This window comes from Anabrus simplex, chromosome 5 (genome assembly GCF_040414725.1).
Source record: "Anabrus simplex isolate iqAnaSimp1 chromosome 5, ASM4041472v1, whole genome shotgun sequence".
NCBI classification, from domain to species: domain Eukaryota; kingdom Metazoa; phylum Arthropoda; class Insecta; order Orthoptera; family Tettigoniidae; genus Anabrus; species Anabrus simplex.
Window position 1 is genome coordinate 429255661 of NC_090269.1, and position 17676 is coordinate 429273336.

Genomic DNA, 17676 nt, shown 5'->3' on the forward strand with positions numbered 1-17676 from the left:
TTCCTGGAATGTCCTTCTTTGAACCTGTTTCTGCCTTAAAGTATCTATACATACTCTTCCATTTTTCACTAAAATGTGTATGACCACCAATTATGCTTGCCATCGTGTTATCCTTAGCTGACTTCTTTGCTAGATTCAATTTCCTAGTAAGTTCCTTCAATTTCTCCTTACTTCCATAACCATTTCTAACTATTTTGTTCCAACCTGCACCTCCTTCTTAGTCTCTTTACTTCTCTGTTATAATATAGTGGATCTTTACCATTCCTTACCACCTTTAAAGGTAGAAACCTATTTTCACATTCCTCAACAATTGCTTTAAACCCATCCCAGAGTCTACTCATGGCATCACATAAAACACCTTTATTGCCTACATTGGCAAGCACACACCACTACACAACCATTTTATTACATCAACAGAGAACAATTGTCTGTCCCAACAGTGAAACAATTTATGATTTTTAAAAAAAAAAGAATAATTAAAACATGGTACCGACTTTGACCTAATAGAAATATAACATAACCTATACAAACCACATTATATACACAAAATGATCAAAACAATCCAGATAATAATAATAATAATAATAATAATAATAATAATAATAATAATAATAATAATAATAATAATAATAATAATCATATAGCCTCAGCTACCGTGTGCAGACATTTCAATCCAATGCCATCTGGCTGTTTACTCGTCAATTTCGATATTCAGTTTTACTCTACGGCTACTAGATGGCAGACAGACTAAACCAAAATTCTCTTGGGCATCTGTGGCTGAGATTTAATGAATTTTGTCGGGTAAACACCAAGTGTGTCACCAGAGATCTTTTACATGCTGACATCGTACGACGTAGAGTGTCGAATGGACCCTTCAAAAATCTGACTACCTCTGCCAGGTTCGAATCCGCTATCGTGGGATCTGGAGGCAACACTCTACCATTGATCCACAGAGGCAGCTAACTATCCAAATACCAACACTTCATCTCCTTATTCCCGTATGCTTCCTGTGTCTCATTTTTCATTTACAATTTTGTCCAAGACCATTAGAAACAGAAAAAAGGTGACAGCACATTACCCAGTCTTAGTCCAGTTTCATTTCTAAACTATTCTGTCTTTCCAAATGGAGTCTGTACACTGCTGACACAGTTTTAAACTAATTTTAAATAATAGTACTAATACTCAAGTACATATTTAACTGTAATTTATTTACATTTTTTTCAGATTACTTTCACTTCCCCTTCTAGGCTTCATACACTTGACAGTTTGATACATGTTTCGTCATATCATGTCTAGTAACATGAACACACTGTTACAGCATGAAGCCTCTGTTCTTTTGATTTCCTAATTGATCATTACCACTGTAGAACACAGCTCTTAATCCTCATGGTTACTGGATCTTAACTTACTCAACACAAGAATGGTATTGTTGTGTTAATGTGGTGAGGGACATCACTTACTACTACGAAGTAGCAGAATATTGAAGGACTAGTTGAAACAATTTAAACACCTGGCTGTACAACACATGCTATGTTGTTTCAAAAGGCAGATAATCAGATGTTATTTCAGTTCCGGATATCTACTCTACACAGTAGATTTAACCCTGGAAATGGTCTTTTGAAACAGGTCAAACCAAGGAAATGCTAGGTCATTGGTTGGAAAGAGAGATGGTCATTAAATAGACATACAAAATGCATTGTGAGGGTTTTAAATCAGTTGTTGGTAAAATCCATTGCTGTCTTTATGACAGTTTTCACTGTACTTTTTAAAGCTTTCAGTCCTATATATAATATCAATACGGGTACCATTATGTCAGGAGGCAATCCAATCAACTTCAAGCATTTTTTGCTTTTTCTGACCACATGCATTTCTTACTCGTGTTACCAGGGATACATCGTATCCAACGGACCGTGCCAGGCTACTGAGACCTGGAGGCCAAGTGTTTGCCGACATGGGCACCACAGGCTGGGGAACTGAGGAACAGACCAGTGATTTAACCGTCGAGGAGATCCGTCAGCAACAACAGAGAATGCTTCAAGGTTGGAGTTTACTTTGTTTGATGATGTTCTTAAGTAAATTACATAAATATGTAAGCAAATCATTCTTATCCTTAGAAATACTATTTTTTAACTAAGTGGCATATTTGGTATTCTGCGTATTGTTTCACGATTCCTTTTTTTTTTTTCATAGTCTGCAAAAATATTCAAGCTATAAATTATATTTCTTTTTTTATATGCATTTATCTTCCTAAGCACTATACAGCCAAAGAATGTGAATCGTCGATTATCCTTAACACTATGAGCCCAGATGTTTCAAGGTGGCGTCCCTACCCTGCGCCGGCGTAATTTATACTCTCAGAAAAAAAATCACAGTTCTGTCAGTTTTTGCATTATAAATTAACAAATTTATATACATATTGTACAAAGAGTGGGCTATCCCACAAAATCAAATAAAAAATGCTTACCTTCCGCATTGGAAAGAAACTTAGGATACAATATTGGTCCATTCTGATATTCTTGTTCACGCACTTGAATTTCTAATTCACTAGAAAAGTTTTTAGTCAGTGAATAACAGAATTACACATTGTTATTCCCAGTTCTTAGCTTTGGTATGGTAACACTCAAAACATTCTCCTATGCAAAGACCTACGTCACATTTACAACAATATATGGTTGTCATTTTCTTCACAGCACGACCGGTGTTATGTTTGGACTTGTCGTAGCAAACCTTGCACGAACGCTGGGCGTGTCCTTCCTTCTTCGCGCCTCCTGCAGGTATTCTGTTTGGAAAATGATCTCTACCTACTAGCCTTCCTGCAATTGATGCTCATGATTCTTCAGTAATTTCGGCCCCAACACTACTCACCAAATCATCCGCTAAACATTCACAAAATTTCAAAAGGGGAAGTTTTTGTGAAGAAGCCTTACAGTACAGTATATAGGCATTCACTATGGCAAGATCAAACAGATGGAATAATAATTTTTTCCACCACTTGATCGATTTCCTTGTGGATGCATAATATGCCAACAATTGGTCAGACTTATCAACACCAATTTTGAATTTGTTATAGTCTACTACTGCTGATGGTTTGGTTTTCTTGTGGCTCCCTCTTGCTGCGGGTACTTCAATCATGTCATCATCATGTGCAGTGCTCAGCATACACACGTCTCGAACATCTCACTACTTTATTGCTAGAAGGTGTTCTTTCTGCAATGACATTTTTTCACCCTTTTTGGCATTCCTTTCCGATTTGGCATCACGGTACCAGCTGCTTTAGTCTGACAGTCCCACAGATGGTCATAAATGGTGGGGCTTGAAAACCATCTGTCCATATACACTGTGTGCCCCTATTTTTTACTGGTTCGCACAGTCTGTCAACAATATTGAAGGAAGAATTGTAATCCTCCACTGTGACATGGGCCCCAGAATACACTTCCATGTTGCACACGTAACCACTCCTCGCTTCACAGAGTTAAAAGATCTTGATTCCATACTTCTGTGGCTTTCCTCTCATGAACACACGAAAAAAATATACGTCCCCAAAATGGACATATCACTTCATTGATTATCAATGATCCATCAGGAGAGTAACAATTCTGAAAACTTGTTTTCAAGCAGTTTAGTATTGATCGGATTTTGAGCAGAGGATCGTAGCCTGAATGGCCCCTTTGTTTTTGCTTATCATTGTCGTTCAGATGAAACATTGTCAGAATAGCAGGAAATCAATCTCTTGACATTCCAATTTACTTTGCGTAGTCAGTTTTTAGAATTGGTGTTGTGCTCCAGTAGTCCCGGAGAAAAGGTTAACGAATCGAACACATGTGAATCACTACTGCAAAAAATAACTTTAGTTCATTCAGAGTCACTGGTTTTCACTGCGCATGCATTGATTTAGGTTTCAAAGGACCTTCTTGCTTCTTTAGATGTATTTGCTGTAGGGCATATCTGTTACTTTCCACTTGGATAACATTCAGTACATTACTGTCAAAAACATACATACATACATACATTATCATTATAGACTGTTATGCCTTTCAGCGTTCAGTCTGCAAGCCTCTGTGAATTTACTAAACGTCGCCACAATCCTCGATTTGCAACCAGTGTTATGGCCTCATTTAGTTCTATACCTCTTATCTTTAAATCGTTAGAAACCGAGTCTAACCATCGTCGTCTTGGTCTACCTCTACTTCTCTTACCCTCCATAACAGAGTCCATTATTCTCCTAGGTAACCTATCCTCCTCCATTCGCCTCACATGACCCCACCACCGAAGCCGGTTTATGCGTACAGCTTCATCCATCGAGTTCATTCCTAAATTAGCCTTTATCTCCTCATTCCGAGTTCCCTCCTGCCATTGTTCCCACCTGTTTGTACCAGCAATCATTCTTGCTACTTTCATGTCTGTTATTTCTAACTTATGAATAAGATATCCTGAGTCCACCCAGCTTTCGCTCCCGTAAAGCAAAGTTGGTCTGAAAACAGATCGATGTAAAGATAGTTTCATCTGGGAGCTGACTTACTTCTTACAGAATACTGCTGATCGCAGCTGCGAGCTCACTGCATTAGCTTTACGACACCTTGATTCAATCTCACTTACTATATTACCACCCTGGGAGAACACACAACCTAAATACTTGAAATTATCGACCTGTTCTAGCTTTGTATCACCAATCTGACATTCAATTCTGTTGAATTTCTTACCTTCTGACATCAATTTAGTCTTTGAGAGGCTAATTTTCATACCATACTCATGGCACCTATTTTCAAGTTCCACGATATTAGACTGTAGGCTTTCGGCACAGTCTGCCATTAAGACAAAGTCGTCAGCATAGGCCAGACTGCTTACTACATTTCCACCTAACTGAATCCCTCCCTGCCATTTTATACCTTTCAGCAGATGATCCATGTAAACTACAAACAGCAAAGGTGAAAGATTACAGCCTTGTCTAACCCCTGTAAGTACCCCGAACCAAGAACTCATTCTACCATCAATTCTCACTGAAGCCCAATTGTCAATATAAATGCTTTTGATTGCTTTTAATAATCTGCCTTTAATTCCATTGTCCCCCAGTATGGCGAACATCTTTTCCGTCGATACCCTGTCATATGCTTTCTCTAGATCTACGATAAACTTAAAAAATCTAGAGGTGAAGATTCTACAGAAATACCAAGGTTATTAGCATTCAGTCCTGGTGCACCAGAAAGAATGGCCATGTTTACAGGAGTAATATCTTGTTTCCATTGTGTTCCCGTGCTTCTCACCTCCCTTCGTCTTTTTGCGACTGGTTCTTCTGGTGATGAATCTGTTGATTCAGCATTCTGAGAGACTTGTACATTTTTATTTTATTTTTCACGATCACTTTCATACAGATCAGAATCTGAATCCTTCACAAGTTCCGTAATAATGTGTTCACTTCTCCGTGGGCTGTATGCATGCGTAGGATTTCCTTTACTTGTACAAGGTCCAGGATCCATATCTCAATAATTATACGGTATAAATCGACTACTTGAGAGATGATTGCAGACTGTTGCCTCACTATGCTTTCATTCTAAATCTGTGAAGTCATATAATCTATCATTAGAACACACGCACATAAATTTGAGCTTATCTAACCGGAGCGCGCGAGGAGTACGTATGGCAGCAATTACGTACGATCTAACTGAGCGCACGTGGCTATGAAACATTGTCCCTAAGTTGCACTACCAATCACTATTGATCGACAACACCACCTAACGATAGTAAAGGAAATCGACAACACATCAAAGCAAAAACTAATTCGATAACGTGAATAGCTGTCGAGTGGCTGAATTTCAAATATTGTGGTAGTAGTATTACTAACAGCAGCACTCAGGCGCACGCCGCGTGGTTGTAATATTACTACCGGCGGGTGCATAGTGTTAAAGACAGCAAGTAAACTATTCATATTTAAGATTGCTCCAATTGTGACGTATGATCTAGAGCTGCAGAAGCTAGAACAAGTAAAGTCCATCTATTTCAAAAGAGTCCTATGTATTACCGAAATTTTCCCCGTGAAGATTGGTGTATGAGATGGCAAGAGAGCCCTTTTTTCATAGAAGATTTGAGATACCAGATGTTGCTGCCATCTGCAACTCAAAGCAGCACATTACTGCAGGAGCTCTACGGGAAAAAAAGAAATATTTTTAGTATTCTATACTACAGACGCTATGACAACCAATGACTGGAAATGCGAAATTATAAGCTAAGACACACAGTTACACTTCTCGCAATATATGGATACCATACGATATGCACAAATAAGAAATGTCAGCCTGAAAATGTGAGTGGTGTGGGAAATCATGTGATAGATATCACTCCCTAGAATGTGCAAAGAGGACTTTTTCAATTAATAAACTGTACAGTGAAAAGTGTTAATGAATAGTATTAATTACAATAATAATTATTAAATTAATGTCGTAATGGTCCACCTTTCAATACTACAATATGCAATATTTAGAATTACATTAACTAGGAACTAGTTTCCGCCTGGGCTGGCCATCTTCAGCCTTAATGTAAAACATCTAATAACTAAACAAATGTACAAACACACATATGTATATTTGTTTGGTTATTAGATGTTTTACATTAAGGCTGAACATGGCCAGCCCAGGCCGAAACTAGACCCTAGTTAATGTAATTCAAAATATTGCATATTATAGTATTGAAAGGTGGACCATTATGACATTAATTTAGTAATTATTATTGTGATTACAATTCAATACGGATGAGAACCATGAAGTTTATATCCTATGACTAGTATTAATTACATGATTTTCATTATAATGGCCATTGACTGCATTAAATATTATTATTATTATTATTAGTGTGGGGATTGTAGAATGATAAGCCTAATGAGCAACACCTGTTAAAAACCTTTCTCAAAATTAATCATTGATATGTACATTTTATCTTTGTCGAGAGGAACAGACGTCTGACACAGGTTGGCTTTAGGAATGTTCTTAGTACTAGCAAAACTGATTTTTTTAATATACAGATTTTATTTCAAAGATGTCGAAAACTGGGCGAGTTGACCGTGTGGTTTCGAGGGCGCAGCTGTGAGCTCGCATCCAGGAGATAGTGGGTTCGAACCCCACTGTCGGCAGCCCTGAAGATAGCTTTTCGTGGTTTCCTATCTTCATACCAGGCTTTACCTTAATTAAGGCCACGGCTGCTTCCTTCCCATTCCTAGGCCTTTCCTCTGTCCCATCGTCGCCATAAGGCCTATCTGTGTCGGTGCAACGTAAAGCAACTAGCAAAAAAAAAAAAATGTTGAGATGTAAATTGTGATGTTTGCCTCATAGATTATGAGAAAGCTTTTGACACTGTACATCACCCTCATTTACTGGTATTGATGATGAGGAATTACATATTATTAAGAACTTATACTGGGATCAAACAGCTGTTATAAGAGTTTGAGATCACTTGTCAAAGATTACCAACCACTCTGGTGTCTGACATGGGTGCATTTTATTTCCAATTCTGTGCAGTTTATATTCAGGAAGGCCTTGATAGATTTGGACTAGTGAGTTCTTATTAATGGTCAGTGCGCACATGATTCAGTTGTATTTACCAACTCCTTGGAATGTCTATAACAAGTGATGGATAAGATATCCATCCATCTATACCTGAGGACATTGTTAAAATTCCTCCCCCCACACTGCACCCAAAGGAAGACAATAATAGCATAAACATTATTATAAATTTCCAATTTTTGATGTTTGTAAATTCTATTGAAGTTGTAACCTGTTTGTTACCAAGCTTTTAGGAAGACGCAGGCTACAATTGTTTGGACATATTATGAGGATGGAGAGAACGAGAACGGCAAGGAATTACTTTGACAGAGAAGTGAAAGTGGAGGGAGCCGAGGTATCGATGGATAGATACAGTGAAATTGGAGGTCAGCAAGAGGAATGTCAAGTGGGAAGACATAGAGAACAGAAACTATACATTGACAGGAAGAAGTGGTGAGCGCTTGTTCACCACACTCGGGAAACTTTTACAATTTGCTTTACGTCGCACCGACACAGATAGGTCTTATGGCGACGATGGGATAGGAAAGGACTAGGAGTGGGAAGGAAGTGGCCATGGCCTTAATAAAGGTAAAGCCCCAGCTTTTGTCTTGTGTGAAAATGGAAAATCATGTTCAGGGCTGCCGACAGTGGGATTCGAACCCACTATCTCCCACATGCAAGCTCACAGCTCGCAGGAAACTGGAGCTGAAAAATGATGACGATGATGATTGTGACCTGGTTGTATTTCGGATCCGAATGGCCACCCTCATTGGAGGCCGGACAATTTATTATTATTATTATTTTATCTGTATTTAGGAAACTGACTGTCAATGGGTTTGCCATAAGGCACAGTATTGTACAATTTTTATGTTTATAATAGAAGTGGTTCCTTAAAAAAAGCATGAACCCCATGCACAGCCGCTAGGTAGCTTTCCTTGAGAGCAAACCTTTTCCACAACTCGGCCATCATCCCCGGTTTGTGCTACCTCTAATAATCTGTAAACAGTGACGAAGTTCATGTCTGTAAACAGCGACGAAGTTCACATGATATTTCTCCATGCTGTAAGAGGGTACTGGAACGTGGATCGCCTGCTTCTCAGAGTGCACATCGTGCGGCTGTTGTTCAGCTGATTCTAGATGTAGTGTTGCATGCAATATTACACAACTATCTCTCTGCACTGTATGGTTTAAAAATGAATGTGAATAAGACAACATTTATGATTATTAGGAAACTATAAAACATTTCAGGAACATTATTTCTAAGTGGTACAGAAAGTAAGTATAAATACCTTGGGAGCTGTGTGAATTCAGATTGGGACCAATCAATTAAAATCAAGTTCTGAATAGAACAGGCATTTAGTTCTAGTTCTATTCTGAAAAGTCACCATTTGAACATCCATCCTGACAAACCTTCAGTTGCCGGGCTGAGTGGCTCAGACGGTTGAGGCGCTGGCCTTCTGACCCCAACTTGGCAGGTTCGATTCTGGCTCAGTCCGGTGATATTTGAAGGTGCTCAAATATGTCAGCCTCATGTCGGTAGATTTGCTGGCACGTAAAAGAACTCATGCTGGACAAAATTCCGGCACCTTGGCGTCTCCGAAAGCCGTAAAAGTAGTTACTGGTATGTAAAGCAAGTAGAATTATTATTAAACCTGCAGTTGTTGAAACGCTAATGCCCGGTGTCTGGAACGTGAGATATCGAACCTATAGTAGTATCGAATGGTTAACTTGTGTTTTGGCGTTGCACGAACATAAGATGCACCTATCGGTTCGATAAATCGCTTGGTAACTTACACGTTCCTGAGGAGGAGATATCTATTTGTTAACTTGGTGGGTGCATGCGCAGTACTTCAGTATCAGCAGCTAACATTGTGCTTGTTAAAATTTTCTATGGCTTTCTCATCTTCTTCTGCCAAAGAAATTGTAGAAATGGTCAACCATCTAGAATTTGATGTTGTTTGAGGATTTCTAATGAAATATGCACACCGTAGTACATGCCACACGCGATCCAGTTTGCACTGAGCCTTATAAGTTCTAATGAAGTATAGTGAAAATGAATTCAAAGACAAATTGAGGCTAAACAAATATACTGTCATATGTTTGATAGAGGTTACAGGCAACAATTTACTTCCTCTGACAAATAATTTTCCATTGTCCCCTCTTGATCAATTATTAATTACTATACCCTTTAAGAGTTAGTACTACTGAGTCTTATCATATTTGTATTTGTGACTGCATTCGTGTCCATACGAGCACTGATACCAGAAACTGAATATAGCAGATAATTACACATTTATCGTAGTAGGCCTACTGCAGGCCTACTTGTATTGAAATTGAGCATATACTTTTATCGTGGGCTTGTTTTTAATTAACAACATTACATTACAAGGAACTAACAGGTTATATAATTATGTTAATTACCTGACATATATCGTTATACTGTGGTCAAACAATGTTCATATTTTGGAATAACAGGGAAGAGATATGGTATACTTATAAGGCTCAGTGCAAACTGGATTGCATGTGACATGTACTACTGATGTGCATATTTCATTAGAAATCCTCAAACAATGTCAAATTCTTCTGACATCCTTAAACACTACGAAACTGACACCCACGTCTGCAAGAACTAGTTGAATACCAATTTCTCGCTGAATGGCAAAGAGGAGATAAATAGGAGCTGCACAGAAAGCTCAAATGCGATGCATTACTTGTGCGCATGTGCCTGACAATTTAGGGAACACATCTAATGCACAAAAACAAAGCAGTATGATGGGTGGCATCTAGTGTGTATTTATGAAACTTGATCAACGAGCCAATAGTTGACAGTTCGATAAGTTAGCTGCTATTCCGCTGGGCAACGCAGCAAAGATTTATCGAGTCGACAGCTGTAACAAAGCAATAGCTATCGGAAAGATATCTCACCATTCCAGAAGCCAGGCATAAGCCTTCTCAGTTTTGCTATAGGGTGCAGAAACATGATCACTGCCTGCAACCACTACCAAAAATTAGAAGCATTTGAGATGTGTGTCTATAGACACATGTTGAGAATCTCCTAGCACAATTACACAGTTCGCTCTCTCTCTCTTATTCTCACTGTTCAGTCACACAGTTACTTCGTTGCCGCTGTCACAGTCCTCAGTTCACAACTTGCATATGTCCGTCTCACAGTTCAGGATGGTATTCACTGTCTACACACTCTGGTAGAACTGTTCATAACCCCATGCTGATATTTGGTGTTCTCTTCCACACTGCACCAGAACACACAATGTCCTCCACAGCAGCCAGCCCAACGGACACACACATGACAGGCATGCAGAAGGAGTCCTCGGCTCCAACAGGTGGCCACTCCAGCAGACTAGTACACTCAGCTCAGACTATAACCCACTGACTGCACTCTTCGCACTGTCTCAGCTCAACTAACTCACACTAACTCAGCACACCAACTGAACCAACCTTGTAGTTTGTGCTTGACTAATATACACCTGGGTGGCACTTTGAGATACATCAGTCATTTAAAGATAAAAATTAACTGTGATACATCAGTCACTCGGATCCCGTTGAAACCTCCAGATATGAAAGGCTGTTGGTCCGCAGGTCTTGTTGTTTCCATTTGACCTCCATGTCACCCCAAACGAATGGAGAGGGGGTCGGCGTTGCAGCTAAGCTCAACCATTGGTGGTGCGGCTTGGAAAGGGAGGGCAGGCACAATGGTGATGTCACGGCTTACGCAGGCTGGCCCCGCCCAAAGTCAAGGTTGAAATGATGGGCGTAGATGCTGCGCGCACTGCAGTACTTAAAGAGAAAGTAGCTGGCAGTCCTTGGATGACCTGGCTAAAACATGCGAAGACTTGGTTCATTACTTCTACTTCGAATTACAGCGAACAAAAGCAAAATTGTCACGTGGACCATCAACATCCAGTAAGAAATCGGCACTCCAAGGAGAAGAAGGAAGAAGATGCATTTATCGACATCATTCATCTTCATGGTGATGAACCCTTGTAACTTTCTGAAAGTTAGTTTGTAGAGCGTAAGAACAGATATGATGATGGTTAGACAGAGTGGTTGTGATGTTGGTGATTATTGTTTTAAGAGGAAGTTGATCAAGATGGCGGCTGGAGGAGACACGCGCAAGCTTAGTGCTGCTGCAGTTTGTGTTGTTTGTGTGGTAATAATCAGAGTTGTTGCGCTTTACGGTTCTCTGCGCGGGTCTATTCGAGTTAAGGAATCGGTGTGTGCAAGTGAAAAAGTGAGTTCACCTTTTGAATGGCTACTAGCAGAGAGAAACTACTACATTCCGGCGTTCTCTCTGACTGGATGCGCCATTTTCCAGACTTATAGGCGCCTCCCCACTAGCTCGGAGCTGGACAAGCCTAAGCCTGGTCGCTCAGTGATTAGGGGCTTGCTTTGCCTCCTACTACTGGCTGGAGATGTCCACTTAAACCCCGGTCCCACCACTTGTGAAATGAAAACAGACATAAACATCTATTGTCAAAATGTGCAAAGCCTAAACAATAAGTTGTCTGATTGTGAACTATCCCTGCCAGACTTAAGAGAAGTTGACGTGATTGGACTTACGGAAATATGGCTCTCTTGGGCTAGTGACAGTGAACTACCACTCAGTGCTAATTACAACATATTCCGTCGTGATCGCGCTACTCTAGGTGGTGGGGTGTTGCTAGCAGTGAACAGTGCTTTACCATGTAAACGAAGGACAGATCTCGAACGGAACTGTGAGCTAGTGTGGGTGGAGCTACTCTTTCCTCGACGCCCTGTACTTGTGGGATGTTACTACAGACCACCAAATAGCCCATTCAGTGACCTTGAACAGTGCCTGGACTCAGTCATTGCAGCTCTCCCTCATGGTGAAGTAATTTTAATGGGCGACTTTAACTTGTCTATAAAGTGGTCTTCTCCAACTACCGGACTGTCAGCTAACAACTGTGACACATACTTTATAGACGGTTTTATTAATGGCCTCAGACTGAAACAATTTAATATGTACCCAACCCGTGGACCCAACACCCTGGACTTCATACTCTCCTCATTAGAAATTAAAACAATAACCCCAGGCAGAAACCTTTTCCTGTGCGACCACCAGTCCCTCGATGCTACACTCCTCCTTCCCCACCCCTCCTCAAAGCCTCACAGCAGGACATCCTACCGCCCTACCTACATCTGGCGCCGTGCCGACTGGCCTGCAATGTGTCGTGCCCTGGAATGCCTTCCCTGGAGTCTGCTCGAAATAGCTGATATCGAATCGGCTCTTGATCTGCTGTACGACTGGCTGCAAGCTGCAATTAAAGACTTCGTGCCTGCACAACGGGATACTACTAGCAAACATCAACACTGGATATCACAAGAGACCAGACTGATACTATTTAATAAGAAGAGAGCTTGGCGCCTGTGGAAAGACTTCCCTAACCCACACACTCACAATACCTTCGTTAAAATCCACCGCCACGCGAGGTTTATGGTCAGAAGAGACTACAAAACACACGTAGACACTGTCACTGAAAACGTCCGCAGCAATCCCAAGCGCTACTGGAGTCTCATCAACACACGGAGAAGGACGGAGCGGATTCCTGTCAGCGTGAACCACAACGATGCAATAGCAGATGGCGCCGATCGCAATGAACTGTTCAACAGGTATTTCTTCTCCAACTTCTCCCCTCCCTTACAAAACCAACCGCTCCCTCCCGTTGGTACAGCCTCAAACAGAACCCTATCAAGCATAACTACCACGCCAAGTGAAGTTCATAACCTTCTTCAAACTCTTCGTACCAACAAAGCTACCGGTGCCGACACTATAGGTCCTCTTTTCCTAAAAAATACTGCCAGCACTCTTTGCGTCCCTCTCTCTAAATTATTTAACAGATGTTTTGCCGCGGGCTATTTTCCTGTTACCTGGAAACAGGCAAATATTGTTCCACTTCTCAAATCAGGCAACAAATTTAATGTTTCATCTCACCGACCAATCTCTATTCTCCCCACACTATCCTTTATCTTTGAAAAAATTATACACCAGCGTCTCCTCGCATTCACTTTGCCGTATATCTCAACCAAGCAGCATGGTTTTCTACCAGGTGGCTCTTGTCTAACAAACCTGGCCACTCTGCATAGCTTTGCATCACACGCCATTGCAGCTAAATCACAGCTGGATATCTGCTACGTAGACATTTCGAAAGCTTTCGGTTCTGTTGACCATACTCTGTTGCTCCATAAACTCTCCGAACGATTTAATATACATGGCAGTCTTTTGACCCTTCTTGCTGGCTTCCTACATAACTGTTGGCAGAGAGTGGTAATATCAGGCACTTCATCCTCATGGTTACCAGTCACCTCCGGTGTCCCACAAAGCAGTACTCTTGGCCCCTTGCTGTTTTCTTTGTTTATGGACGATCTGCCGTCCGAACTCAACGAAACAGCGAATACCCTACTCTTTGCTGACGACTGCAAGATATTTAGGGAGATCAGGAATCCAGCAGATGCAGCTCTGCTACAGTCCTCACTTAATGCCCTCTCGAACTGGTGCCGTACTTGGAAACTTATCCCCAATCCACAAAAATGCAGCCACATGACCATAACACTGCGTAAATCTCCTCTACCGACATCATATTACCTACTTGACAAGCCCATCACTGTGGTTACGCAACAGCGTGACCTAGGTGTAATATTCGATACAAAATTACAATTTAAGACCCATATAGAAACATATACAACCAAGGCTATGAAATTACTAGGCATTCTCTATCGCTTCACAGAAATTTCTGACCCCATTGCTCTTCGTCACTTCTTCCTCACGATCGTTCAACCTCTCTTAAACTACTGCTCTCCGATTTGGACAACAGCCGCCCCCTCCAATACTAAGCAGTTAGACAGAGCAGTGTCCTTCTTTGCTGCAATTGTAAGGAACAGAAACCCCAAGCTCAGAAATCTGTCTACGCAGCAGGTATTAATGGCAATTAATGTGTCACCGCTGTACATCAGGCGACAGGTAGCTGACCTGAGTTTCCTCCACGAGATCTTAAATGGACATTACCGCTCGGAACATCTAGTTTCTCTCTCCGCGTTCCTTCCCGTTCCACTAGAACCAAAGAACTTCTCCACATTCCCCACACTCAGCACTCAATACTTCAACGATCTTTCCTAATCTGCCTCCCAACACTCTTTAACAATATTAATAGGAGACAAGAGCTTGATATAGCATCAAATAAAAGTGAATTCGAGAGGTGTGTAAATAGTATCTTAAAGATAAGTTGATGTGAAGGGATTATACTGCCATCTTGACCCACGACGACTTGGCTATGAACATGGACATTCTATGGTTTTCGATTTGGGCAGTTATTAGTAGGATGTGTACCTGATCTTATTATATTTTGTTATGTTTGTTATATTTTATTACGAAAGTTTACGTTTGTTAAATAGTCTGTTGACAGTGCAAGTGAAATTTGCTCAGTGCAGCTGTATCTTGTGCTTCGTAAATAAATAAAAAAGTACAACTAGGCAACCATCTTCTGCATAACACTGGATCTGACACTTGGAAAAATGAAGACATCGGCCAAAGGAAGACAAGGAACACGAAGGGCGTGAAAATGAAGGATTCCCTAGGCCTTGAGTGCTCTTATACTGTCGGGGTCGGAAAAGAACAAGAATTGACAGAGGGAGGTCGAATAGGACAGATGAAAGTGAGGAGCCTAGCAGAAGTAAGTGGAAACACCCACACTCTAAAGTTCAGAGTTGCCTCTTGACAGGCAAGGGATACCGTGGGTGATATTCTACCTCACCCACCCACAGAGCTGGTTAGAGGTGAACAACTAATTTACAGAGACTGTCTATAATCAAGTCATAGAGAGAGATTTATTGTGGAACCATGAACTTCGTGAGTTTACAGGCTGTCACTGTGGACAAAGTGAACTACAGGCCTACATTGTATTTAGTATGTCTGAGTTATGAAAGGTATTCCTCATAGGGTCAGTTGTGCTGCAATAGCACTTTCTGGCCCTGTGAGGAAAGCAATGGAAAACTACCTCACCGCTCACTTGCCTCATTTTGCTGCCAGCTTTGGTTTTTGCGGTTTCCCCTACAACCTTTGGTGGTGCTGTTTGAGGACCATACCAGCCACAGATTGCTTGAATTACTAGCTGTAAATGTGAACCACAGAATAATAATAATAATAATAATCATATGGCCTCAACTACTGTGTGCAGACATTTTAATTTGATGCCATCCGGGCGCCTGCTCATCCATTTCCATGTTCCATCTTACTCTAGGCCCACTAGATGGCAGAGTAAACCAAATCTCTTTTGGGCACCTACAGCCGAGTTTTAATGCATTTTATTGGGTGAACACCAAATGTGTCACCGGAGATCGTTTTTTATGCCGACGTTGTACGTCATGGAGTCTTGAATGAACTTTGATGTGCCCTTCAAAAACTGCTATCTTGTTGTCCGGAGGCCGACACTCTATCAATGATCCACAGAGTTAGCTAACCATGGTATACAATGTCAGCATTCCATTTTTAGCGGGCCAAACTACTTCCAAAACTTCATGAAGACTGTTGGTACTATATTGCATTCTCCAAGCATCAGCCCAGTTACTTCAATCTCTTGTAGATGTTATGTTAATTTTCTTGTCGCAGAGCACACCAGTCATAGACCACCACTTCAGCCATGCATTACTGAAACTCTGGGGGATTTCAGTACCGAGAGTCCCATCGGCAGTGATGGTTAAGCTAAGATATTTGAAAGCTTTTATTTTCTGCAGTTCGATGGATGGTATCCATAACATTCGGATCTTTCGTCATGTACTACGGATTTTTAATGTAAAGATGTAGTCTTCCTCTTCCTTTCTATTACTTACAATCTGTAATGAAGACATAAGCATGTGAATGGTCCAAGTTGCGTGCCGTATGATACTTGATACTCAGTATTATTTGTAATGGGATGAGAAAGATTGAGTAACAAATTTTCTCTTTTCTTTTAGATCAAGAAGAAGGGCTAAATGCACTCTCCACTGTTATATCCAGGCAGAAGGCTATAGCTACAACAATTAACCATGAAGTTGACTTGCAGAACGGTGAGTATCCGATCTTTGTAATGCTTTAGAAAGCGTACATCTGTTAGGTTATGTACTGATGCATGTTTTTAATATATTGCTATTTTCAGATTTGTTGGAGGATATTGCAGACCACATCGACAACACAGACACCCAACTTATTAATAGGACAAGACAAGTTGAGTTTATTAACCGTAAAGATAAAACTTTTGGTAAGTTATCCCTTTATCTTTGTTATTTCTTGTTATCCTCTTATTCCCAATATCATAGAAAAATAATAAAATAGAATGTTGAACATTCATTAGATGAAGATGAGTTTGACTTCAGAACCAACAAGGGAATCAGAAGTCATTTTATCTTTACACTTGATTCTTGGATGGGGATTGAAATCAAAAGACAAGCATCCATCACCTTTATTGGCTTACAGGGGGCTTTTGACATGACTGTTCCAGTCAAAGAAGAAAATAGGGCTTGACTTGAAAGACAGCAGTTTGATACTAAATTTGTACAAATCACATTCAGCAGAAATAGAATTCAATGGAACTTAGGAAACAGCAAAAATCAGAAGCGGAGTGATACAAGAATGTCCCCTATGATTTTATTTATTCAACATTTTCATTGAAGAAGCTATTGCAATTCAGAAAGATGACACAAGAGGAATAAAAGTGAATGGGAAAAGCATAAATTTTGCTGATGATATCATCGTCATTGCAGATTCAAAGAAAGATCGGATGCTGAGGTTCCAGAAAAATGGAAGCTTAAAATCAGTACAAACAAGTCCAAGGCCATGGTAGTAAGCAAAAGGAAACCATAGAACGGCTCCCAAATAATAATGATAATAGTAATAATAATGATGATAATAGGAAATGCATGACTGGAGGAAGTAAGTGAATTCTCGCTGCCATAAGACCTATCTGTGCTGGTGTGACGTAAAGCAGATAGCAAAAAAAAAAAAAAAAAGTAAAGGCTTGTGACAAGAAAGCTCATATCAATGCCTTTGGAATGTGGTGCTGGCATAGACTGCTACGTGTCTTAGACCACAAGAATAACAAATGCATCCATACTTCAGGAGCCTATCGGGAGAGTTGGT

General features: G+C 40.5%; 1 protein-coding gene across 1 annotated transcript in view; it reads left to right on the forward strand.

The window, feature by feature from the left end:
- The window catches only part of Syx8 (syntaxin 8), a 65506-nt gene that overhangs the window by 22263 nt on the left and 25567 nt on the right, over positions 1-17676 (forward strand). Inside the window, exons 4-6 of the mRNA XM_067148770.2 lie at positions 1888-2039; positions 16515-16607; positions 16697-16798. Coding sequence (XP_067004871.1) covers positions 1888-2039; positions 16515-16607; positions 16697-16798 — 347 coding nt within the window. The remainder of the gene's footprint in view (positions 1-1887; positions 2040-16514; positions 16608-16696; positions 16799-17676) is intronic.